This window comes from Balaenoptera acutorostrata, chromosome 12 (genome assembly GCF_949987535.1).
Source record: "Balaenoptera acutorostrata chromosome 12, mBalAcu1.1, whole genome shotgun sequence".
Lineage (NCBI taxonomy): Eukaryota > Metazoa > Chordata > Mammalia > Artiodactyla > Balaenopteridae > Balaenoptera > Balaenoptera acutorostrata.
In genome coordinates this window covers 28595707-28621004 of record NC_080075.1, presented here as the reverse complement: position 1 = coordinate 28621004, position 25298 = coordinate 28595707, and the positions used below count along the sequence as shown (strand labels likewise).

General features: G+C 54.1%; 4 protein-coding genes across 13 annotated transcripts; 1 reads left to right on the top strand and 3 right to left on the bottom strand.

The window, feature by feature from the left end:
• Positions 1-3602: 3602 nt before the first annotated feature.
• Positions 3603-5866, bottom strand: PCGF1 (polycomb group ring finger 1). 2 transcript variants are annotated; one of them, XM_007184031.2, is made up of 9 exons: positions 5748-5866; positions 5223-5328; positions 4913-5065; positions 4687-4758; positions 4455-4560; positions 4240-4273; positions 4055-4141; positions 3843-3923; positions 3603-3739 (listed from the first exon to the last, which is right to left on the bottom strand). In XM_007184031.2, the coding sequence occupies exons 1-9, from the start codon at positions 5838-5840 to the stop codon at positions 3692-3694; spliced, it is 780 nt and encodes a 259-aa protein (XP_007184093.1). In that variant the 5' UTR covers positions 5841-5866; the 3' UTR covers positions 3603-3691. The 2 variants fall into 2 exon arrangements, with proteins under 2 accessions (XP_007184093.1, XP_057414359.1); XM_057558376.1 differs by lacking the exon at positions 3603-3739 and having other exon boundaries at positions 3746-3923.
• A 5611-nt stretch (positions 5867-11477) lies between these two features.
• On the top strand, positions 11478-13439 carry TLX2 (T cell leukemia homeobox 2). Its single transcript, XM_007184032.2, has 3 exons — positions 11478-12182; positions 12630-12867; positions 12970-13439. Exons 1-3 carry the CDS (start codon positions 11783-11785, stop codon positions 13184-13186), a joined length of 855 nt encoding a protein of 284 aa, XP_007184094.1. The 5' UTR covers positions 11478-11782; the 3' UTR covers positions 13187-13439.
• A 1443-nt stretch (positions 13440-14882) lies between these two features.
• Positions 14883-22025, bottom strand: DQX1 (DEAQ-box RNA dependent ATPase 1). Of its 5 annotated transcripts, none has more exons than XM_057557961.1 (11): positions 21011-22025; positions 20553-20746; positions 19761-20145; positions 19174-19407; positions 18983-19082; positions 18719-18877; positions 18450-18641; positions 16451-16570; positions 16085-16275; positions 15559-15749; positions 14883-15341 (listed from the first exon to the last, which is right to left on the bottom strand). In XM_057557961.1, the coding sequence occupies exons 1-11, from the start codon at positions 21245-21247 to the stop codon at positions 15185-15187; spliced, it is 2160 nt and encodes a 719-aa protein (XP_057413944.1). In that variant the 5' UTR covers positions 21248-22025; the 3' UTR covers positions 14883-15184. The 5 variants fall into 5 exon arrangements, with proteins under 5 accessions (XP_057413944.1, XP_028022773.1, XP_057413946.1 ...); XM_028166972.2 differs by having other exon boundaries at positions 18983-19067; XM_057557963.1 differs by lacking the exon at positions 15559-15749.
• A 141-nt stretch (positions 22026-22166) lies between these two features.
• AUP1 (AUP1 lipid droplet regulating VLDL assembly factor) lies at positions 22167-25222 on the bottom strand. 5 transcript variants are annotated; one of them, XM_007184035.3, is made up of 12 exons: positions 25044-25203; positions 24826-24963; positions 24596-24746; positions 24211-24395; positions 23879-23951; positions 23714-23787; positions 23419-23485; positions 23221-23323; positions 22968-23087; positions 22736-22851; positions 22430-22548; positions 22167-22344 (listed from the first exon to the last, which is right to left on the bottom strand). In XM_007184035.3, the coding sequence occupies exons 1-12, from the start codon at positions 25091-25093 to the stop codon at positions 22308-22310; spliced, it is 1233 nt and encodes a 410-aa protein (XP_007184097.1). In that variant the 5' UTR covers positions 25094-25203; the 3' UTR covers positions 22167-22307. The 5 variants fall into 5 exon arrangements, 3 of the variants coding, with proteins under 3 accessions (XP_007184097.1, XP_007184096.1, XP_007184098.1); XM_007184034.3 differs by having other exon boundaries at positions 24596-24963; positions 25044-25222; XR_009009876.1 differs by lacking the exon at positions 22167-22344 and having other exon boundaries at positions 22946-23087; positions 25044-25204.
• Between the last annotated feature and the right edge of the window lie 76 nt (positions 25223-25298).

Here is a 25298-nt window from a genome sequence, read left to right as displayed (position 1 = left end):
GTCTCTCCAACATTTTCTCCCTTGCAACTGGGCTTAGGAATGGGGTTGGACAATGGGGTTGGGCAGTCCCCAGATGTGGGTTTGGGGGAGGAGAGGGAAGGAGAGACTAGTAAAAGGAAGAGGCCACTTACAGCAGAGCCCAGCTAAGGTCATCTCAGCAGCCAGGGACTTGTCCAGACAATTGTGTGGCCACAGGAGGGGACTTTTCCCAGCAAAGCCCCTGGAACCTGAGCTGGGGAGAAACCAGATCCTCCGAGGGGGGTAGGAGGAAGGGAATGATTAATGAGGGAGATTAAGAGATTAAACCTGGGTTCTGGGCTGAGGAGGGGGGCACTTAGCTGTCTCATAGGCTTCCCCCAACCCCAGCTTGGCAGTGCTGCTGCTCTCCAGTGCACCTCTTCCCACCATACCTCCCACCCCCATGGTCCAACCCTCTCCTGCCTTGGGTCCTCCCCAGAGCCATCCAAAGACGTGAACCTACATTGCTGCCTGCCACCCCCCCATTCTGCAACAGATTCTCCCCATTGTCCCTTCAGACATTTGGGGGTCCTCTGCTCCCTCCTCTAGCAGAGATCCCCTCTTTCTCACTTTCCCTCCAGAAGGCACCTCCATTCCCACTTAAGGGTGCCTTCTCACACACCCCCAACACCCTCTTTCAGAATTCCCTTTCCTCATCACCCCCATCTTATTTCTCATTCCCTGACACTGCACCTCTGACCCGCCTTGCCCTCCTCAGCCTCTCAGCTTGCAGATTCCTCTGCCCAGGGCTGCCCCAGATGTACCCCCTTTTCTTGGCATCCATATCTGCTCAATAAATGACCTTTAGTCCCCTGGATTTCCCACCCCATGCATTTCTCTGAATTCTGTGAGTGTAAAGGGGGGCAGAATCCTCAGAATAACCTCCTTGGGGTGGTGGATGGCCGAGGACAGTCCCAAGAGATGTGCTTGTCCTACCCCCACCCCCACCCCCCCTTAGGGGAAATCCCTTAACCAGAGTGAGAGGGAAGTGGGCATTTTAGAGAAGAAACTCCAGGCAGAGGAGCTGGGGCAGGGAGTCCATACATCTCACACACTTCTGGGATGGTATTCTCTTTCAGAAAACGTTAATGCAGATATAACCGATTCAGACATAAATTTGTTTCCTCACTTCTAGGGTCTCAGGTCTGTGAGTTCTTTTAGGGCCTTTACGCTGGCTCACAAAAAGCTCTGCGCAATTGCCGCCAAGCCGGGGGTGTGCACGCTGGGGTGGGGGAGCGGCGGGATGCTCAGACACTCCCCCACACCCCTACACTGGTGTACCCCTTGAGACTCATTGTTCCAGGGAAGTCCCTTTTCCCTATCTCCTCACCCCCGCCCACCCCCAACTCCTGGGAGAGACTGGCCAGGCTGAGAGAGACAGGTCCTCCTCTGTGCCAAAGGCCAGAGCAAATATTGGTGCCCCCTCCCTCAGGTGAGTGTGGACCACGAAAGGGGTTTGGTGAGAAAGGGCAGCAGGGGCAAGGGCGAGGTTGGCCCTGCAGGTGAGGACCGACACCTCCACCTGGGCGCCCCGCGAGGTCCTGGGCGCCTGCGAGAGGGCGGGCTGCGTGCTGGGAAGGCCCTGCAGCCGCTTCTCTGAGCACAGCGCGGGCGTTCTAGGTCACCAAGCCCAAAAGAACCGTGGGCTTGATTTGCCCGCTGTGGCGCAGATCGAGACCCGAGTGACCCCGAGGGTCAGGATCTGCGTGGGGCAGGCCAGGGAGGGAAGTAATGGACCCACAGATGGAGGGAGAACGGCGCGGTGCCCGCAGCTGGTCTGCATCAGCCACTTCGGGAGACGCACGGCAGCTACCGCCACCACTGCCACCCCGGCTGACAGACAAAAAAAAAGGCTCCACTGAGCTGGGGGCGAGGCGGGGAGCCGCTCCAACCCAGATCCAGGCCTGAGCGCCTTCCGCTGCTTCTTGGCCGCAAGCCATGTGTCATCAAAGGCCTCATCCTGAGGCTTGGTTCTCAGGTCTCCCGTCTCCAGCAGCCTTATCTTCTGACTGGGCCTGCTAGATGTCAAGCTGCCGCCAAGCCCCTACCGGACTACTCTGCAGGGGCGTTTCCATTCTCCTTACCTCCACTACCACCACCCCCCGACCCCCGCCCCAGCCCCCGGAAATGCCCTTTCACACACAAATGCCTTGAGAACAGTCTAAGTGCTGTATGCTTGAGTAGGCCTGGGAGTACCCAGAGCTTAAATTCAGGGAGAAGAGAATGGGGAACCCTGGGATAGATATAATTCATCAAAAACCTCCAGATATATGCTGGTATAGAGGCAGGCCAAAGACACTGAAAAAAGCCTTGATTCTGGCTGAGGGAAGGTTTTCTGGAGGAGGTGACACTTAGGCTTTCAAGGACAGCTGGTGGGGGCGGTGGAGGGTGGGCGCATTCCAGGCCTGAGGCCTGAAACATGTGAGGCTCGGGAATCTTGGAGATGGTGCCAGGAAGGAACTGGGCCTGGGCCAGTGGCCCTGCAGTGTCCCTACCCTGGTCCCTGCTGCCTGCCCAGGGTGCACCAAGGGTTCTGCCTTGCTGTCTGCAGTCTCTCCACATGTGCCTTTCTCGTGGCCTACAAGCTTCATCCATGGAGAGGGAAGCCCACGCCTACTGTGCCCTGGGAGAGAGCTCAGGTTTTTGCCCCTGAGTCTCTGGCTCTTTTAGCCAGTTCAGGCCACCTTCACTATGGCCCTCCCCTAGGCCCTCTGCCACCCAATCTCCATCTGGGGAAGCTCAGGCACCTTCAGCCCTCACAAGCTATACCCAATGACCCCCTTGAATTCATGGAGTCAGACCTTGGCCAGCGCCAGATTCAGGCTTTAAAGTCAGGTTTAACATTTATGCTGCCTGTGCCATCCAGTTTGTCTCACATTCCACAGCAGCCCATTAGCTTCCTTCAGGAACTCCTTGCTTTGGCCTCCAGTCCCCTCCTCTGTTACTGTCTGGCTCAAACAGACAAGGAATGCTTGCTGAATTACTCAATGGAGTTCTCGCCTTGTTGCTTCCCTCTTGTTCCTAAAAAGTGCCTCTTTTGGGCACCAGTTCCCTCTTTTCAACTACCCTCACCACACCCTGGCTTCACCTAGCCCAGGTACCTGAAGGCCCACTGAATCTCATATGGACAGCCAGGTTTCCAACTGTGACTATCCCCATGTGTTCTTGCATCCCAATTTTTTTTAAGGCTCCTCCCATAGTGCAATTCTTTGTATTTTCTTTCAAATATCACTCTTCTTCAGTCCTGCAGTGGCCACTGTCAAACCCTAGCCCCATTCTTACCTCTTACCACTATTGAATTAGGACACCTCCACTCAGGCCTGCATTATATGTGGCAACATTCAAGGACGGTGAGAGCTCCCCTTCCCTTCACCAAAAAGAGCTGGTATGAATAACCTGGTTTCACTTAGCTCACCTTCAGAGTTTTACATATGTAGGGTCCTCTACTGCTCTCCTTTGGCAATTCACTGAGGGAACACCAACATAGAGAGGCCCTCCTTCTTGATGAAACTCAAGAGGGAAGCAGGACACAGGACAAAGCATGAGTGTGTGGCAGGAAAAAAAGGAAAAAGATGCTTTTTTTAAAGTTTTTATTTCAAAAAATAAAGCCAAGGTTAATTTCACATAAATATCTGGGGAGGGAAGGGCAGAGGGATGGGTGGGGGCTTGGCCCCTACCTCCTCTTCTCTTTCACACTGTATTGTAAAAGCAAAGGGGATGGCTAAGGAGAGAACAAAGGGAAGAAGTAGTCAGTGGGAACATTCTTACCCAAGCGGCCTCCTCAGCCTGCCCCTGCCCTGGAGACTGCCTTGGCACTGGCTCACCTTGCCGAACCAGCGGGAGAGCCATATCTGCTTCATGGTCATGTGATCAGGGAGAACTTCATTGTCAAAAAGGAGCTGCACCTAGGAGGGAGATAGGGGCACAGTTTTAAGAACTATCCTCTTGCACAGGTCAAGAACTACCCTGGTCTACCCTATACTCTGTTCCTCCTTTCTTAGCCCCCCCACAAAAAAAACTACTATGGGGTACTCACATGCTGGGGATTTAGCATCAAGCGGTGACATAGCACCCTCCGGAGATGGCGAACTTCAGCTCTAACAGAACATCGGACATATTTGTTCTGGGGGTGGGGAGGGAAAGGAAGAGAACAGGTGTGTGAGGGAAGGGCCATGGGGAGGTGAGTCTCCTTAGAGAGGCCCTCCCCTCAGCCCCTCTCACCTGCAGGACGCTTTTATTCTTGTCTTTGCCAGAACTGGGGGGAAACAGACACAGGTTAGGGAGCTCTATCTTTCCCCTGTCCCCTGCCCAGAACCATGATATACTCTCTTCAAGTGAACAGACACTCCCCTTACTGCTCGCCCTCTCCCTGAGCCCCTCCCTGCCTCTGGATCATTGTCACTGTCACTTCAGATAGCCCATGACCTGTCCTTCACCTCAGCCGCTCCAGGCATAGGCTCAGCTGCTCATCATAGCGATAGTAGTGGGCTTTTGAGTGGTCGAAGCTGCTGAAGGGGAGGCCAAGGTTGCTCAGGGCTGGCTCTGAGAAAGACAGAGTAATGAGAAGAGTGGCACATGTTCCACACACCTTTTTCCCCGGGGAGCAAAACTGGGCAGGAGGAATGCTCTGGGGGTTTTTCCTTACCCTCCTGCTACCAAGAGACATACCTTCCCCGCTGGGCTGGGTGACCCGGTCCAAGCCTCGGGACTGGTAGAATTCTCGGATCCGTTTCTCTTCACCTAGAAGGGAGTGGAGTACAGGAAGTAAAATATAAGCCCTCCCTCATTTTTTGTCCCTCTAGCTGTCAACCTCTTTACCAAAGCCCTTGTCATCGCAAGCTGCCACCCAGCATCAGTCCTCTAGAGGCCCCTCAAAGTCAGGTTGGTTACTCACTGTCTTGCAAGCCTGGCACTAGCTTGTACACGATGTCCTGCATGACCCGGTCCAGTTTGAGGTTGAGCAGTGGCTGTGTCTCGTGGATCTTGATGTTGCACATGGGGCAGTACTTGCTGGTTTGGAGGTACTTCACAATACAACTCTTGCAGACTGCAAGAAGAGAAAAGCAAACTCTCGGGCCCTCTGGAAATTGGGTTCATGGGCTGGGTGGGTTGCCTGGGTGGTTGGGGCAAGCAGCCTAGAGGCTGGCAGCCGGCTTAGTGGGAAGTGGGGCCTGGAAGAAACAGCCAGGGTCCTGGGCACTCACACGTATGAAGACACTCTGTTATGGTGGTGGCATCCACGAAGTACCCTGCGCACAGGCAACAGACGATGTGCTCATTCAAGTCTTTGATCTTTACTCGGACCTCCTCCTGCGGACACACCCTCCGTCAACGACCACTCTCCCAACCCCAACCCGTGTGCCGTCACAACTTGGGAGTCGCCTCTCATCAGACCCCACGGCCAACACCGCACCCTGCGCCGTCAGCCGATTAGCTCCCGGGGGTTGACACTCCCCCTCCGCCCAGCAGAGGGCTCCGCACACAGCGGGGTCTCCCTCCAAGCCAACTCGCCCCACCTTCCTTTCCCAGGGGAGACTACAAAGAGTGAGCGGCACAATGCGCAGGCGTCTTAGCCTGGATTTTGGCAACCCGACCGCAATCGCGCAGGCGCATTGGGAACCCTGTCTCTGCGCAGGCGCACTGGCGCCCGGCCAGCCACCGCCCGTCCTGTAGCCGGCCTCAGTTCGCACCGCTAGCCGGCCACAGTGGTAACCTTGCCGCCCCTGCACCTCGTTCCGTAGCGGGTCCATCTTGTACACTGACTGGAGCTGATTCCGAAGCCTCATCGCGATCGCAATCTGGCCCCCCTGAGGAGACGCCATCTTAAAGGCTGATCCCGGCCGGCCACTTCCGGTGCCGCCTGCGGGGCGGGACTTGTCGCCTCGCAACGAAGGCTTAGGTCTTTTCGGATTCGCTGACCCTCTGTAAGGCCCCGCCCATGTCCCTTTCTCCCCGTGTGCTCACCTGAGCCCCACTGGCCCCTCCCCCTCCTCAATCTGTAATTAGGGAGTCGGGGGGTGCCTGGGAAGGGGTCTTATCTCTTTGAGCTCCTGTAGTAATCATCATAATAGACCCTACACGACCTCGGGACTAACTTTTGGAGCCTCCAAAAGACTGCCGCCTTCAACTCCCAAAGGCCCGGCGGTCTCCTCCCGCTACCGCTCAGGGTCGTCGATCTCCTGTGATGATGTCCCTGCTAAAGAAGCCCCTCCGGGGCCCTCTACTTGTGTCGCCCTCCGCGGCTGACGCGTCCGCATTACGGAGCTTCATCCCGATTGTGGGCCTTGTCCCGGCTTCACAGAGGGGGTTTCTCGGAGCTTTGCGGAATCTCTTAGAGGGTGGAGGGGAAGGAGGGACCCCCAGGGACTTGGTAGTGATCGTACCCCCGCCCCCACACTCCCCCCTGCCGCCGAGGATGGGGGAGCAGGCCCTGGTTAATGATGATGATTCAATCATCGGCGCCTGTGGAGGCCTGGGACAGACTAATGCAGAGCAGATGCCCAGGAAGGAGGGGAGGACGGCTAGGACACTACCACACACGGACACGCTGAGGCAGCGAACTCCTGCGGTAGCATAGGCCCAGTCCCGTACTTTGGGAGGACGCAGGGGCCCTAGAGCTGGTACACCGACGTCCCTAGGTACTTTTTAAAAAGTGGGATTAAAAAAAACCAACAAAATAAGGATAAAATTACTGTGGAGTATTAACATCAGGTGCAATTGGAGACTCAAGAAGGGAGAGATACCAGTGGAGACCCCGAAAGACTTTCTGGAGGAATTGGGTCTTTGTGTGGGCACAATTTAGAGATTGGGGGTGGGGGTGGGGTGGGGAAAGGAGTGTGGTGGAAATAGAAAAGAAAGGCAAAGTGGAGGGGAATGAACGGAGAGGGACTGGACTGAAGCCCAGGTGTAGATCTGAGAGTAGTGATAAAAGAAGCAGAGCCTTGTGGAGTTGGGACTTTAGCCTGAGGGCAATAGGGAGCTAAAAGACGTTTTTGAAGAGAGGGAGTTATCCTGTGAAAGAAACATACTTGTTCATTTATCTTCAGAGTGAATTAGCGGTAAGGAATTATGAGATTAGTGATATTTTAATCAACTACTTCTCGCTACAGCCACTGCTTACCTCTCTGTTCCAAGATGCCATTATCTCTTATCTGGATGATTGCAATGGCTTTTTGCCTGCTTTCCTTGCTTCTACCTTTACCCCTCTTTAGCCTATTCTAAACATAGCAGCTCACAGTGATTCCGGTAAAACATGAATAAAAAAGGATACATGGAAAGTTTTTTTGAGTTGATGGATGTTTATTATCTTGATTGTGTTGATGTTTTCATGTGTGTATACATATGTCAGTGTATCAAATTGTACACTTTAAATATGTACAGTTTATTGTATTTCAGTTTTGCCTTAAGAAAGTTGCTTAAAATAAAATTTAAAAATGAGGTGTCTTAAAAAAAAATGAGGTGTCTTACTTTTCTGTTTAAAACCTTCCAATAGCTTCTCTTTTCAATTAGAATAAAAGTCCAAGTCTTACAATGGCCTTCAAGGCCTTGCATGGTCTTTCGCAGTCCCTCAGTCTCTCCAGACACACTGGACCCCCTCACTGTTTGTTCCACAGATACACCAGGATATACTCTCGTGTCCCCAACTTGAAATGCTCAGATATCCAAATGGCCCTTTTCTTCCTTCAGGTCTTTACTCCATGAGGCCTTCTATGATCAATCTAGATAAATCATAATCCCCCACTCTTACACTTCTTCTTCCCCCTTCCTTGCTTTCTTTCTCTTCTTAGCATTGTTATTATTAAGTTTATTGTATATATTTCCTTTTTCACCTGCCTCCCCCACTAGAATGTAAGCTGCTCAATGGCAGGAATTTTTGTTGTATTTACAACTATATTTCCAGTGCCAGGATCAAAATTTTCTGGATGAACACATGAATGTAGGTGGTGGTGATGATGGCCTAGACTAGGCGTTTATCTGTGGAAATGGAAAGGAAGGACTGTGTATGAAACATTTCAAAGAAAAGAATAATAGGAGGAAGTGAATAAAGAGCTTGAGGGGAATAATTTCCTCCAGCCTGTTGGACTTAAGGTGGCTAGAGCGAAAGCAGGTGGAGCTTGCCAGAAAACTAGAATGGTGGGGTGGAACACAGCAAGTGTCAGAACCAGGGACTGAGGTCTCAGAGTTTTCTGGGTAGCTGTAATAGATGGAACTATTGGAATGGATGAAACCTGAGCAGATGTAGAGATGGGTAAAGCTGAAGTCTGAACTCTGAAGAATGCTCACAGTCTTTGGTGGAAGAAGAAAAGTCAGTGGAGGAAAAACATAAGCAGTGACTGTGAATGTCCAAAGATGTAGAATAATATGATATTATGGAAGCCAAAAGAATGGACATTTCAAGAAATAGTTGATGGTCAACAAAGTAAAACATGTCAGAGAAGTCCTGGATAACAGACACTGGACACGGGAGCTCTCTGAGAAAGGGTCCATGTAGTGAAGCCAGCTCGCGGTGGGTTAAAAGAATAAATAATGGGGAAATGGAGGCAATGGGTATGGGCAGTGAAAGGGAAAAAGAAACACATAATTTCTCTTCAGGAGTTGGGCAAAGACTTTGTCCAGATAGTAGAGACCTAAGACAGTTGGGGGTAGGAAGGACTAAATTGATAAGAAAAATGATGATACAGGAGTGGGGACATAGCACCAACAGCAGGACGGAAGAGAAGATGCAGGAGCATGGGCTGGGAATGTGGCCTCTCCCTTTGAAGCTGCAGGTTTGAAGGCCTGAACACTTGAAGAGTTGGGCAGCCACACGCATGTAAGATATGGTGAGATGGACCCAAGGCAGTGTGTATGAGAGGCGGGGGTGCTGACTCCAGAGCCTCTCTTCAACAGAAACTAGCAGGAACAATCCTGCTAGAGAATCAGGGAACTAGCAAGGTGGATGCAAGCCAAGAAATTCCTACGACTGTGGCTGACAGAATTTGATGCCTTTTGTTCTTGAAGCAGAGAACTGAAATCTTTTTTTTTTTTAATCCCCAGAAGATGTGTATATACTACCAGGTTTGTGACCATTCTCCTCCAAGGATCAGTTGGGTAATCTCTGGGTGGCCGTGCCATCTGTGCTGACCTCAAAAGGCAGGATGTATAAAAAAAAAAAAAAAAAAAAAAGCAGAATGGAGAGTAAGCAGGTATACAGGTCTGCATGATGCTGCCTTTTTCACTTGCATTGATTCACTCATTGATTCATTCAAGAAGGATTTATTCCGCTTGATTGGAGACACACTAGTGCTCACTGTCTCCTGAGGCCCGTCCCTGGAGTGGGAAAGGGGACTGACAAACTCCTAACCTGCAGGCCAGTCCCCTTGAGAGACTTTATTTACTTTACTGTCTCCCTAGGCTCTCTGTTCTCATCCGGGGAAATCCAGCCCATTGCTATCTCTGAAGGGTTTGCCTGAACAGTAGAGGTTTCATGCTCTCTAGTAGCCCCAACCCCTCTACTGCTGAGAAAAGATGCTTGGAGTTCTGTGAAGGTTTAGGGAGGTGGTGATATATGTCTTCTTCACCAAGACAAAAACAGCTGCCAAAGTGGCAATACCCACCACCCCCCCGCCAGCCCCGGCAACCCTTTCAGAAGGGATTGTTGGCAGGGTGGGGGAATAGCTGGAGTAATGGATGATGGAGGTGGACAAGACTGGGGGAGGATGTCACATATTATTGATGCCCACTGCCTCCCTCCCCCATCGTTCACCCCCTTCAGATTGAGGTTTTCTGAGAACACTGAGGGGCTGGTGGCTTTGTGTGAGGAGAAAGCCTACTCCCTTCTTTCTCTTCCTTATCTTCCTGCCCAGATGCCCAAATATCATTCCTGGTTCCCTGGAGAGAAAAGACCCCTTACCCTGCCCTAGGCGCCAGGCTGCCAGCCCATCTGCTAGGGAGAAAGGAGGGGCAGAGTTTTCCCCAAGAGATCCTGGAGAATCAACTGGAAGATCCGTGCTCCCAGGGAGACCTATCTACCAGACTTAGAAGGCATTTCGGCTCACACGGGTAACTGGCAGCCTGTAGGGGAGCACCGGAGTGGGCTGCAGTGGAGGGGCTAGGGCTGGCACAGCGAGGCGGGGTACTTTGGCCACCACGTGCTGAGGCAGGCCAAGCTGCTCATCGGTGCCCACCCTCCAAGGGATGGTAAGAACATCCCCCTCCAGGCGCCCAGTCTCACCGGCTCAGAGGCGCCAGGAACCAGCCCCCCCAACCCCGGGGTCCGGGGCGGGCCGGGGAAGGTAATGTAATTCCGACCCAGCTAACCCGATTATGGCGGCCTGCACCGGGCTGGGTGGCGGCAGGGGCGGGTCTAAGGCACAGGGGCCCGGCCGGCCCCGGGTCCCATCCCGGGGAAGGATGCAGAGTTCACACGCTCCCAGCTCCTGGGTCCTCGGCAAGAGGTCACAAGGTCACCGAGCGGCTTCTGTCTTTCCCCACCTCCCTTCTCTGACACGCTCCAGGCACAGTTTCCTGGGCTGGGGTGGAGTGAAGCAGCTATGCGAAATGAGGCGGTTAGGATCCTCCGAAGACTTCTGTGAGGTCCCAAGTGTCGCCTGTGGCGATTTCGTCCTCCCGCCTTTGCGGGGGTGGGCGGGAGTGTGTGAGAATAGACTTCCTGGGCGCAGAGTGGAGGGGCAGAGTCCCGCGTTGGTGGTTCCCTGTCGGGGGCAGAACGCCAGCCCCAAGTCCCCACCGACCTGAGTTGGCTCGGGTGGAGTCACGGGTCCGCTTTACACCGATTTCAGAAAATAGAAATTCTAAGAAACACTGGGCACCCATTACGGGCGCTCCCGAATGCAGCTAGGGCCCCTACGGGAGAGGCCGGGAGGAGCACCAGGATCACTGGCCCAGAGTAGTTGTTCCCCGCCCTAGCCCACCGGACGCCCTGCCACCGCCTTCCCACACCTGTCCTCTTCCCGGGCCTCCAACTCGCCGGCGCCGTTCCCCAGCCGCTTCCCATCGCAGCCAGAAAGCCACAACGAGATTTGGTCTTCGAGAGCATTTAGGCGGGGGCCACAACGAATTCGGGAGTCGTCAGGCAGGACCCATCGGGAGGCGAAGAGTGGGGGCTGTGGGAGGAGGCACCTGCAAGGAAGCCGGTGAGGCCGAGGAAACCCCAAAGGCGGAGGCCAGCGAGGATGGAGTTGCCTTGCGCATCTCGGCTGACTCAGCGAGCAGCGGCCCAAGCACCGGCCCCTCCCGTGCAAGTTCATAACACCCTCGCCACCTTCCCCCCTCCAACACCCCCACCATTCCCGCCGGCCAGTCTTCCCCGCGCTCAGAGCAAACAGGCGTCTCTTCCCCTTTAACAGGCCCGGCCCCGCCCCTGCCCTACCCCCAGCCCCCACTGCCCACCCGAGGCTGATCTGTCAGTCACTGCCCCAGCCCGAGCCGGCCAACCCTCTCCACCCCGGACTCGGGCAGAGGCCCTGGCAGTCCAGCGTCTATCTGCTCTTCAGAGTCAGCAAGGGCGCTCCTGGGGCCCCAGTCGGTCGCGCTCCCCCGGGATGCGAGTCCCTGAGCCGACGCCCGGCAGAGGCCGGCACGGGCGCGGTTACTCCCCGTACACAGGGATGAAGATGTCCTGGGGGCCCCGGCGCCTCTCCACGGCCAGCCCCGCAGGCCCCTGAGGCCACCGCCCCAAACGCTCCGCTGCTGGGCTCCCAGAGCTGTTTGGGGCGCCCTCCCCAACTGCCAAGCCTCCTGCGGTCCTCCTTGACCCGGACCCATGGAGCCGGCGGTGCTGGCCTCGCACAACCTCCCGCACCACGAGCCAATCAGCTTCGGAATCGATCAGATCCTGAGCTGCCCGGAACCCCCCGGGAGCGGCCTAGGCCCGGGTCGAGTGGGCCAGGGCCATGGGGAGAGTGCGGCGTTCTCGGGTGGATTTCACGGAGCCTCAAGCTACGGTCCCGCGGGCTCGCTGGCCCCGCTACCAGGCAGCTCTGGTGTGGGCCCGGGCGGCGTGATCCGCGTCCCGGCGCACCGCCCGCTGCCAGTGCAGCCGCCCGCGGGAGGCGCGCCTGCTGTTCCTGGACCCTCGGGTTTGGGCGGCGCCGGGGGCCTAGCGGGACTCACCTTCCCTTGGATGGACAGCGGCCGCCGCTATGCCAAGGACCGGCTCACTGGTGAGGTTGCCCGATCCCTCCAGCGTCATGCCCCACACTGACCCGGTTTCCTCATCTTTGATCCTTCTGCTCCAACTCAAGGTCCCCTTTCGTACCCTCCGCCCCTAATCCCAGGGGATCCTCCCTCAATTTGTATCTCTTGGTCGCGCTGCTGCGAGGCGCTGGGGAGGTAGCTGCCGTCGATGCCCGCGCCCTCCTCTGCAGTTCACTGTCCACACCGCGGGAAGGGCAGGGTGAAGTTACGGGGTACGTCTCTCCCTCACCCAAGTGGGAGGGCCATTTCCGAGGCCTTTTCTTGTCTAGAAGCCTCTACTGGTGCGGGGTCGAGCTTGGGGCACCGTAGGGACCGGGCGCGGGAGCTCTGCAGCATCGGCAGCCGCGCTCTCTTCTCAGTGACACCTCGGGCCTCCCCGAAAACCCTGCCTTGCTCTTTCTTCCTCCCCGTAGCGGCGCTTTCGCCCTTCTCCGGGACGCGCCGTATAGGTCACCCCTACCAAAACCGGACCCCCCCAAAGCGGAAGAAGCCGCGCACATCCTTCTCCCGCTCGCAGGTGCTGGAGCTGGAGCGGCGCTTCCTGCGCCAGAAGTACCTGGCCTCGGCCGAGAGGGCGGCGCTGGCCAAGGCCCTGCGCATGACCGACGCGCAGGTCAAGACGTGGTTCCAGAACCGGCGCACCAAGTGGCGGTGAGGCGCGGGGCGGGCGAGGGACCGGGCCGGGCCAAGTGGCGGTGAGGCGTGGGGCGGGCGAGGGCCGGCCTCGCTGACCCCGCGTCTCCGCCCGCCCAGGCGCCAGACGGCCGAGGAGCGCGAGGCAGAGCGGCACCGTGCGGGCCGACTGCTTCTGCACCTCCAGCAGGACGCACTACCGCGGCCGCTACGGCCGCCGCTGCCCCCGGACCCGCTCTGCCTGCACAACTCGTCGCTCTTCGCGCTGCAGAACCTGCAGCCCTGGGCCGAGGACAACAAGGTGGCTTCCGTGTCCGGGCTCGCCTCAGTGGTGTGAGCGACGCCTGCCCGACCAGCCGAGCGCTCTTTTCCGGACCGAGGCGCCGCGTGGAGCCCCGGGCCCGGGGCCTTGGAGCGCACGGCCGCCCACCCCGTGGTTCCGTAGCAGTGGAGCGTGTGAGGAGGAGGTGGCCTTGAGGCTATCGTCGAGGGCTCCTCGGCCGCTGCCGACTCCCAGGCCAGCGTTGCGCTGTTGCCCTGCGCGCTTAATCATGACCTTTCCCGCCATTTTTCACTTATTAGACTGTTGCACCGCGGCTGGAACCCGAGGCGCTGAGGGGGCGGGACCTGCAGTATGATAGCCAATGAGGTGCGGGGAGGGGGGCGGGCTGGCCAATGGCTGCTCTCTTGAGGGACTCCGGATTCTTCCGTGGGTGTGTTGGGGCTGGGGTTCTGTGTGGCTGGAGTAGGTTTACAGGCCCGGCTGGAATCAGGAGGCTGCAGCCCGCACGGGCTGGGTCTGTAGCAAAGGTGTGAAGGAAGTAAGGAAGACGTCAACGACAGAGGAGTAATGGAGGAGGTGCTGGAAAGCGAGTCTGACTGACCGCGACAGGAACCAGAGTGTTATCTACGCTGGGCGTCTCATCCTTCAACTGTAAAATAATTGCTAAGGACTTTGAGCCCCATGTTGTCTGTGTGTTTAACCTGCTGACTATGTCCTCTCACTTGAGGCTCACAAGTGGGTGGCAGGCGAGACGGATACTTACACACTCGATGGAAGAGAAAATCTGGGAACACTAATCTGGCTCTGGTGTCCCTCGGGGACAGAGAGGGAAGAGGAGGAAGCAATGGACAAAGTTAATGGGCCCAATGGAGTTAGGGTGAGCAGAATTTGGCAAACAATTAGGAAGTGATAGGCCTAAAAATAATCAAAGATAATTCCCAGGTTGGAAATGTAAAGGATCAAGAAATCAATCGTGTTGTGGATGATGAAAGGGAAATTGGGAAGACAGAACCAAGATTAACTCTGCAGGCAAAACTAAATGCTAGACCTAGAGAGAATAAATTCTGGAAAAATGCCTTTTGGGGGAGGTCAGTAGACATCCACATAGAGGTAGGAAATAGATGGAATGATGAGAACAGACAGAATCTCCAAGGGAGGAAACTCTGAGGAGAAAAGCAAAGTTCTAAGGAGTAAATGTTCCTTTCCATCAATTTCTATAAATACATTTACAATGTGCAAGATGATTGAGGATATCAAAATTAATAGTCCAAAGGGAGAAAAGGGAACATAGTACCCAGCTGGAAAGAGAAAAGCATGATGTCCCTGAAGTTGTTAGAAAAACTTGTGAGTGGGCCAGGGGCTGCTGGGAAGCTTGTTGATGGAAAGCTAAGAGTTTGGGTATGGCTGCAGTAGCCTTGAGGTTTAAGAAGAAGCAGGCTTTAAGTTGTATGAGAACAAAAGGGAAGACTTTGTCTGATTCTTATAGCACCCCCTTTCTTTCTCCCCTGGAGGCAAGAGCAGTGTGATAGAGGGAGGTAAGCTTTAGGCAGGGTTAGAGGCCAACTGTAGTCAAACTACTCATGTTCCATGTTAGTGACAGCTAGGTTAGTCATAGTACAAGTCTTGACCAGAGGTGGGAACCAGGCAAGAGGATATCACTGTTGGAGTTGACTCTGATTCTTTCGTACTAACTCATCTCTAACTCATGGATATTGCAAATGCTGCCGCAGAACCAAACTCAAATTTGACACCATATAAAAAGAACTTTTATAGACCAAAAGGGAAAACAAGGATGGGTTTGGCATAAGTTGGGGATATGAAAGGCATGTTAGTTCCTCTCCAATAAATAGAAGAAAGCTAAGGAAAGGGTCCTACTCTGTTTAGACTGTGGCTTACCCAATTCGCTCCACTCCCAGCCCACCATTTCTTGGGACTCAGGTTCCAGTATTTGACCCTTAACTTTGGGCTTCTAAATCTGGCTGGTTGCCTAGGTGCTAGCCTGAAGGAAGATCTAATGTGATGAGATGAGCCCAGCTTCACTCCGCAGGCAGGTCACTGCAGGACACAGGCATCTCCAAGCTCTTGGGTGGAGGGAGATTCACTCCCTGTTGAAGAATCTGCCATTTCTTCCCTCAGCTGGTTCAGGAAGTCTCTGCTCTCACTAGGGGGCAAGTTACTCAGGAAGTACGGAGGGGCCAATTCCACCAGCCTGACAGAGACAGTAATAATTAGATGATTTCTGTATCCTCTTTTATAATGCATGTTGTTAAACTTACTACCCTTTCCACAAACCCTGTCTCCTCAAATCATATGTTACCACAAACCACTAAGACCCCCTCCTCTTCTTAGGGTCTCTAAATCCCTAGCTTTAATTTTGGCCCCAGGAAGAGGAATGGGCAGTGTAAGAGGGTTGTCAGGGAACTCACATCTGTGGTTGAATCTCAGAAACAATAGAAAGGCAGTTGTCTTTGGAAATGGAGAAACTGTGGTAAAGCACCCAGGGCGGGGGTCTGGCAGGAGCCCTGCGGCTTCGGTAGCAGCAGTATGGGGAGAGCTGGGCCACATGCTTATGGGTTAGGAGCAGGTAATTTCCAGTTCCATCTGTGTCTCGGGCCACCTCGTTGAAAGACAAAGATATTGAAGGAATAAGTGAGAGTGAAGTGTCAGTCAGTAGAAGAAGAAAAGGGGGTTGAGAAAGAATTATTAGCAAGGGTGGTGAGAGTATTAAAAGTAAAGCATACCTCTAGGTGTTATAGCCCTACCATACTACCATACTGTATGGCATCTCCATAGCCCCTTGTATCCAAAACCTCAAAGGAAAAGTTTCTCCTGGTTCTAAAGAATCCTTTGTAGTGCCACCTGGACCCCAATTTCAGAGGTGACATACACCAATCTTTGCTTCCTCTACTTTCTGCTCCTTTTATGACCCTCACCCCAACTCTTTCCCCTAACCTTAAGGAAGTATCCTGACACCAGTGCTTTCTGAAGGTCTCTGCGATTCTGCTCAGAGCCAAAGGCTGGTTGAGACAAGGGAAGTTCAATCCGTTGCATGAGTTCTAGGAGTTCTCCCCGAAGTTTATGGGCTTGGCACAATGCTGCCCAGTTTAGACCCCGAGCCTGGCACCAAACCTTGTCTGCTCCACCTAGGAATAGAAAGGGACCAGCTATAGCTAAAGCCCTTGAGACCCCCAAAAGAACCCAACCCTTGGCCAAAGGGCTTCCTTTTCCTGGGAATAGAGATCTGTCAGCTGGTTGCACACCACTTCCTCTCTTTGGAAAATCTGGATTCTGTAAGAGGATGCAGATTGGACCACTCACTCTGTATAAAGGCTTCATACACCTGGATCAGAGAGCTGTGATCACCATCCACGTGTTCTAGTGCCCGACGCAGGGCAGCTTCTTCTGCACAGAGTGGAGGACGAGTAAACCCAGGGGCAGCTGGAGGCAGAAGAGAGGAAGTTCATTTTGGGGAATGAGAAAGGACAGCAGTGCACTGAAGAGGTAGAAGTGTCACTTTGGGAACTTTATTCAAAAGACTTCTAGAGGCTATGCAGTTTATTAGACATTTACGATAAATAAATGAAAAACAGTCTCTGCCCTCAAGAAGCTTGGGAGAGATCAACAAGTAAGCAAACTTGATAAGCCCAATAGGTGTGCAGGCCAGTATTTGAAGTTTGAGTAGGAATTAGTTCAGTGGAGAAGGGGCAGAGGGAGTATTCTAGACCATGGGAATAGCATGTTTGGAGAACTGCAAGCACCTAGTATATGAGTGGAGGGAATGGCATGTGTGGCAGGGTGGCAGGAGATTAAGCCGGAGAGGTAGGTATGGGCTAGGTTAAGAGAGGCTGGATGTGCTGTGCAAATGAGTTTACATTCTGTTTGGAAGGTAGAGAATAGCTGATGAAGAAGAGTTTTTAAGAGTCCACGTGTTTGGAAGAAGTTCACATGGTTAGGAGGCTACTAAAGGAATCCAGCTGAGTAGTGATGAAGTAACACTGGCACTGACTGTGAGTATGGAGACGAACAGGTAAATTTTTTAAAAATTAGGAAAAGTGAAAAATAAAAATGAAAAAACCTGGAGAAAGGTTAGTCTAGAATGATGATAGTGGAGCTGCAGAGATGATTGTATGATTTTGCGGTGGTGGTGGTGGTGGTGGTGAGGGGGTAGTTTAAAAAAGTGCTCAGGCTTGGGCTTCCCTGGTGGTGCAGTGGTTAAGAATCTGCCTGCCAATGCAGGGGACATGGGTTCAAGCCCTGGTCTGGGAAGATCCCACATGCCGCGGAGCAGCTAAGCCCGTGCACCACAGCTACTAAGCCTGTGCTCTAGAGCCCGCGTGCCACAACTACTGAGCCCATGCGCCACAACTACTGAAGCCCGCGTGCCTAGAGCCCATGCTCCGCAACAAGAGAAGCCACCGCAATGAGAAGCCCTCACACCGCAACGAAGCCCGCGCACAGCAACGAAGACCTGACACAGCCAATAAATAAATAAGTAAAATAAATTTTAGTTTTTAAAAAAAGTACTTAGGCTCAAAAACAACGACAACAAAAGTGCTTGAGTTCAGTTCTGGGTTGAAGTATTATGGACAATTCTGATAGAAACGTCCATCAGGAGTTAGATATATAAATCCAAGATTCAGAAGAATGATATTGTGGCATTTCAGACCATGGGTGTGAATGAACTTGCTCAGAGAGTTCAGGGAATGGGAAGACAAAAGGGGCAAGGACAGAACCCTGAGGTCCAACTTAACAGTGGAGGAGCAGAGGATGAAGCAGAGGAGGAAGAGCTCAAGTAAGAGACTAGGGAGTGGCCAGAGGGGTAGGGTGAAAACCACAAGGAGCGGGTCACAGAGGCTTAGGGAGGGGGTAATTTTAAGGTGGGAATGGTTGGTGTTCTCAAGTGTCAAAAGAAAGTCATGAACAGGGGCTCAAAAGTGTTCATTGGATTAGGTCTCTAGGAGGCCACTGGTGAGCTGAAGGCTGTGTCAGTGTTGTGGTGGGCCTGAAGTTGGAATGCAGTGGGCGAGGAATACCCTAGACTGAACAGGATAGAGATTATTCTGTATAGCCGAAGGGGAGTGTAGGGCTGAGGAAGAGGGGTGCAGTTTTAGTAATAACAGGTAGGAGAGATTTAAGCATGTTGAGGGGCAAGAACCAACAAAGAGATTGGAGAGGGATAAGTGATAAAGCCTAGTTCCTTAGGCACTGTGAGCGCTGGGGGCTACAGCAAAGGGGAATGGGCTAGCTTTAGGAGCACCGGAACACCAAAGGGAAGGCTGAAGTGGCCATAAGAGCCAGAGAGAGAAGCGATTTATACCGGTGAGCATGGCGGCCAGGGTGAGCATCTCATCCACACAGTCAAACTCGCACGAGGCCAGCAGGGCTTTGGCCAGATCAGGGGCCAGGGGAAATTCTGATAGGATGACTCCCAGGTCTGACAGGTCCCCATTATCATCCAGGGCTGCCAGATAGTCTAAATCTTCCAGGGCCTGCATTAGTGCTTCTGGAGCTGGAGAGGGAACAAGGCTTACAGGGCAGGGGGTCTCAGAGCCTGGACAACAGGACTTAGGCAGAAGCGGTGCTCACCAGGCCGGTCCAGGAAGTGACACTCTCCTGGCTCTACAATCTGTCTCCTCTTTAGTAGTAATATCAGGGGGCTCAGATTCTCCTCACACAACCTGGGTTTGGGCAGCGGGGGAGCCTCTAGTTCTAGGAAGGACTTAGGATACAGGCAGAGGCAGGATCCTGAGGGGAGAAAGACCTGGGAAAGAAGACCACTGTAGATTTCTCAGGGCTCATGGGTTGGTGACTCTTTTCGTGTTTGATTTCATTGAGGGCAAAGGCTCTTACCTGGTAGGATCCCTGTTGCCCGCAGTCGTCTTGCCTCTGCCTGACACTTGCTGATTGGTCTCAACACTTGGGATTCTGCTCGGATCTGAGGATTGTAAACCTGTCACCGCCCCCCAACCAAGGCCAAGACAGATGAGAGAGGGCTATTTCTATCTTTAGCCCCCGCGTCCCCTCACCTCTCTTTCACTTACACTTCGAAGCTCCAGTCCTGAGTCAATGACATGTCGGATGGAAGGGAGGGAGAAGGAGAAGTCGGCCAGCCAGTGAGTGACCACAACCTTTCGGGCACCCGATTCTACGTCCTCATACACAGCCTGAACAGCTTGTCCACAGCCTGGGTGAAGGGGCAGCACCCGTGGTGGAGGCCCTTGGTCCTCCAAGGACCCCCCATCCCTGGACAAGGACTCACAGCACAGGGAAATTTCCTGAGGAAAGGGGCGGGGTATTAGGGTAGTTCTCACCTTTGTGGGTCACAGACCCCTTTGAAAAACTGATGAAACACTATGGTCCTTCACTCTGAAAAAATGCACATACTCATATAAAGTTGGGGTGTTACAATTTCAGGAGCTCACTGAACCACAAATCCCTGCATTGTATGGAATCAAAAAGAGGGTGGTAGACCTTTTTACCCTGAAACCCCAGAGTTTTTCCTCAGGACTTCAATGGAGAGTAAGTACTAGAACTCCAATGTTCCTAACAAGCATTGCTCACATTCCCCCTGGGACAGGAAGGGACAGACATGAGACATGAGTACCTCCTTTTGCATCCCATTTTTTACCTCCTCACTGGGCAGGTACACTAGCACATCTCCTGGAGCCTCCTTCCGACACAATTCAAGCACAGCTTGGCAGGCAGCTTCCACTCTATCAGTAGGGACAGTGTCCCTGTAGACGGGAGTGGGACACCTGCCAGTCTCTCCAAGTACGTGTACAATAGGAGGATTGCCCCAGAAGGCCTGGAGCTTAGGTTCGAGGGCTGGGTCAGTAACTACAACCACTCTGGGGTCCCCGGGAAGGTTTCCCAGCCTGGCATCTCGCAGGAGCCCCTGGAGCAAATCTGAGGCCACTGACCGCTCCTGAGCCTCATCCAGCACCAGCACACCCCACGCTCCAGTGCCCCGGGTCGAGGCCACCTCCTGCAGAAGCAGCCTGTCCCAGCAGAACCTGTTGACATTGGCAGTGGGCAGAGGAGTCAGTGTAGACACTGACCAGCCCCAGAAGTCCAGAGGAGCTTCTCCCCAGGGGGCCTAGATTCTGATAGTAAAGATCAGAAAAAGACCCTGTGACTGACTTCCTGAGCCCATGGACCTTTACTTGTGACCCACAACCCCACTGGTGACACTGTTCACAAGCTGTACTCCCGTTAGGAAAGTGAGACTTTCATGATGAGGGTGAGGTTGAATGTCTGAGGTCCCTGGCTGGGGTTAAAGGGCTGAATTCAGCAGTTGCATCATGCATGATTTAAAGGGTGAGCTAGGCTGAGGGAGGGAATGGTGAGATATCAGAAGACTGGGCTTGTTTCTACTGGATGAGGGGAAGGAGATCTGGGTCAGGCCTGCAGGGGGCCACACCTGAGCAGGGTGTCAGGCCCAGTGCAGTCCTCTTGGGGGATGCTGTATCCAACCTCATGACCCAGGGTCAGGTCCATTTCATCAGCAACTTGCAGGGCCAAGCTCAGGGCTGCCAGAGGGTAGGGCTGAGTCACAGTTACCCGGCCCTTCTGGAAACCCCTGGCCAGCACAAACTCTGCACACCACTGTGGGATCTGTGGTAAGGGTAGGGAAGGACAACCAGTCAGCGAGATATAGAACTCCAGTCAAAAGTGCTGGGGGAGCTGTGGCCAGTTTAATCTCTCCTTATTTGGGGAGTCCCCTGGTCCTTCACCAGCTACCCTGGGGCCAGCCTGTCTCCTTTTACCCACCTCCCTTATTACTCCACACAGCTCCGCCCCGCCCCCCTTCCCCCCTTGTCCCAGGAAGAGCCAGTTCCCTAGCCCCTCCGTTTGTCCACTCCCAGAATCTTCCCCAACCTGGGTGCTCTTGCCAGAGCCAGGCTCTCCAGACACCAGCACCACTCCACTGGGGCTACTCTCCAACTGCTCCAAGAAGATAAAGCGAGCAGCCCAGATAGGCAAGGATCGGCGCTGCTCAAGCAGCTCGTAGTAGCGGGAAGAGAAGGGGAGCCCGTCAAAGGGGTTCACAGCCAGTTCAGACTCTCCAGGGTTTGGGCCAGTCTCTTCTTCCAGCCCGAGAACCTGAGAGGCCATGGTGGCTGTCTAGCAGGACCTACAGAAGGCAGGGCAGACATCAAGGCTTCGTATTTGGTGACTGACACCATCTGCCCACCTCAGCCCTGATCCCTAACCTGTACCCTCAAGTGATAATGCAGCGGGGTCCATCCTTCCCAGAATTTCTTGCCTGCCAGGAAACAGTGGAGAGTTGAGTCTCCAAGTAAGGGACTATCAAAAGTGGACTATTACCCTGTAGTCAGATAGTAAAAATCCTTTGACTAACACAGGGGTCCTCAGGGGCAGCAGGAATTCTATGAGACATGGTAATCTGTGGGAAGGTCCCCAAGGGAAAAGAATGAAGAATCAGAGGAGGAGCGGGGTAGGAATCAGGGAGCAGGGCCACAAGGATCCTGGATTCAAACCTGCTTGCAGCTCTGAGACGTGTCAGGATGGCAGCCAGTTCCAGACCCACACAGCAAGTCACCAATAACCCTGACCTGCTGTGAAGTACAAAGGTAAATTCCGGCTCCACCCTGGGGTGTGCCTCAACAGTCCTAAAGACTGTTTTGGGGTGGGGCCATGTGCTCCACCTTATTTAATCTGGTCAGCAGCCTATGGAAAATAGGCTCAAGCCACCACACTGAGCATGTGTGAACTCTGCAGACTTTGTGTACTGTGCTCATTAGTGAAAGGCATCCTGGGACTTGCAGTTTTGCAGCTTTTTCCTCACATACCTGGGCTTAACACCCAAGCTAGGGTCCAGTTGCTTCTGGGCCTTCAGCTCAGTTACGTTTCCTTAATATCACGCATCTCTTGACATGAGGAGGTGATTGCAGACAGTTCCATTCTGACCACCCCCACAAACCCACAAGGAGGCCCTCATCCCTGATCCCTACAACCAAGGGAAAAGGAACTTGCTATGGGGCTTTTGACACCCAGAGAGGCAACAGAGACCTTGAGTGAAAACCCTGAATTTAATGTGATACTGGGGGGAGCCCCATCCCTCCCTTTTTACCACCCACCCATCCGGCCTGTTGTGAGTTGGGTGAGGGCTGCCCCCAGTCTCCGTCCTGCGGCTCTGGGTGCCATCCTGTACTCAGTCAGCCTCCTGGGCCTGCCTCTCTGTGAATCTCCTGTGGGACATAAGGAGAAGACATTGTATGGGTTTTGCCATATACAATCTGCCCCTTCCTACCCGCTGTTCTCTAAGCCCCTCACCTTCTCGCGTATTCATACAGCGCCTGCTTGCGCTCCTGTAGACTCTCCTGCCGGGCCCAGGAGGACTTGGCAAATGTTAGGGCTGTGGGCTGAGGTGTCGCCGGGCCAGAGCTGGGGAACTGAGGTGATCACAATGTCAGAGGGCTTGCGAAGTCATCATCATTAAACACGCATCGAATGCCTACTTTGCAAGAGAGGCACTGTGCTAGGGTCTCAGGATCAAAAAAACAGACGTCAGGGACAGGGGATATGCAGACTGTCCCATCCCACCCCAAGTCTTGGACCTGCCCATTTCCTGGGTCTCACCTTGGGGGTGGAGGCTGTGGGAAGGGCCTGGGTCCTCTCAGTGATGTCTTCAGGCATGAAAGTTACAGCTCCCTCAAGCAGATTAGTGATAGTCAAGTCTACACAGCCAGTCCTGGCTGGGCAGTAGGGAAGAGAGGACAGGAGAGTCTGTTTCCCTGTTCACCTTCTCCCTTCACCACCCACTTTCCCTCTCTATGCCTGTCTCCTTACATGAGTCTACCCTTTCTCATACCCAGGTCTCTCTGGATGACACCCAGTGGCACGTGGGGTAAAACCTCCTTCACTCTCTGAGCCAGAGTTGCCAACTGCACATCAGGAGAAGGGCCAGGGGAGGGAGGGAAAGAAGACTGGGCTGCAAAAAAGAAATCCGAAATAAGGTGAGTGGAGAACTAGGAGGAGGGAGAGGCTGACTAGTACAGGCATAAGGAACAAATCACAACAGGCTGAAAAAAGGCTAAAAAGCTTTGTGTCCAGAGACCACACACCTGACTGGGGGCGCAATCTGGGGTGTCTCTGTCGCTTCATGTGCTCTGCTTTGTCTGCTGGAGTGAGTTGTGTCCCTGTCTGGCCCAACTCTTTGGCCACCAGCTAGGGAGAATTGGAAGATTGGAAGTTTCTTAAGCCTTCCTCTCCTTCCCCATAAGGAAAGAACCCACCTCCACCCTGCCTGTGTCCCCTACCACCTGTTGTACACGGAGGGAGAACTCCTCACTCCCCTCCCCCAGCTGTCGATGAACAGGACGAAGCCACCTGCAAAAAACAACCCAGGACCATGTTGGGGGCACCCACTCTCCACTCTGATACCTCTTTTCTTGGAACAGTGGTGGTGAGGATAGGGGAGATAGTAAATACTTTATATTGCCTCTGTGGTAGGACCTTGATATTAAAATATCTGCAAATGGACAGGGCAGAGGCAGCTACTTCCTTGACCTTGAGACGAGTTTCTCCCAGCCACCAAAAAGCGAGGACAGTTAATACCTTACTTGATACACCGTGAAAGGGACGAAAAGTGACCACAGCAGTTCTGAGACCCAGGAGGCATCTGACACCGTCTGAGGGGAGGGCATGAGTGAGGTCTAAGCCAGGGCCAGGAGTGGGAAACTTCCACTCCAAACCCAGAGCTTCCCTGTTGAACACACTCACCACAGAAACTAGGGGTCTCTGGACTCGCAGGGTAAGAGGCTGTACCACATCCTGGATAGAAAATGGCCAGGAACTAGAAGAGGGAAGAGATAGTAGGATGGGATTCCAGCCAACCCAGTCAGCAGCTCATACTCGACTTAAAAACGGGTAACTGTCAAACTGTACAAGTAGAAATATGGGGAATAAAGGGATTCAGGGGAAAGAACTAAAAGTGGACAGAAAGTAAATGAACTAGGAAGGGAGGGGGTAGGGCTGAAAAAGGCTGTGAAAACCCAAGGGCTCCCCGGCCTGACCACCTACACAGTTGGAGACAGATACCTGTGCTCACCCACCTGAAGCGCAGGAGCCCCTCCCGGCCATTGGTGGCCTCTTCCTCGGGGAATAGCAGCAGAGGGGTGGGGGGAAGCCTCGTTGAAGCACAGAATCTCTTGAGTGACTCCACCAACTCCCCCCGCCCATCCATCTCCATGAAGCCCCGAGACCAGCACACAAAGCTGGGGGGACTATTGAGTAGAGGCTGGGAATGGGAAGGAGAGAAAGCAAGAAGAGAAGAATGTTGGGAAATGAGAAAAACTGACAAATGGGTAGAAAAGCGGGGTCAGAGGTAAGGGTCAGTATCTTGTGGTTCCCAAAGGAAACCCGGACACGGAGAGGGGAGCCTTGAGCTGGGCCCCAGGGAACCGCCCCATGGCACTCTCGGCTTCGTCCCTAACTCACGGTGCTACAGCTGGTGAGCAGGTTGACTATGTTGTGGTCGAAAGGTGTCACGTGGTTGGAAATGAGGACCCTGACGCGGTGATCTCGGAGTCCGGAGTCCTCCTGCCGGGCCACGAGCCCCAGCACTGCACACATGGTCCGCACCACGAACCTGGGAACGCAGGCAGTGGTGACCGCGCGGCCTCCGGCCAGGCCCAGCCCCGACCCTCCCCGAGCGCCCGGGTCGGAACCTGCGAAGGACGCTGTCTGGTAGCGCGCAGCTGACCAGGAAGACGTGGATCCCAAGAAAGACGCGCAGGACGAGGAGGCAAAACCCGACTGGAGCGTAGAGCAGCAGCGCGAGAAGCAGGAAGCCGTCACCCGGGAGCCTGGGGGCGAGAGGCGGGGTGATCGGGTGCCGAAGGCCAAGTGGACGCGGGAGCCGGTCTCTTCCCGCCGGGGCTCTTACCGGTGCGAATCAAAGAGCCGCTCCGGCCCCGGCGACGGGGGAGGCTCCATTGCCGCCGCTTTAGGGGTGCCGGGCCGCCGCCGCCGCCATCTTCGCACCCCGCCGCAGGGGCTCTTGGGAAGGCGGAGTCTTCGGGCATCCGCCCAGGGTGCCGGGACCCGAAATCCTGAGGCGCCCCGGAAGGGCTAGCGGTCCCAGCATGCCTCGCGGGCCCTTGGGCCACCTCATAACTCGCGTCCCACTGGGACCACAATT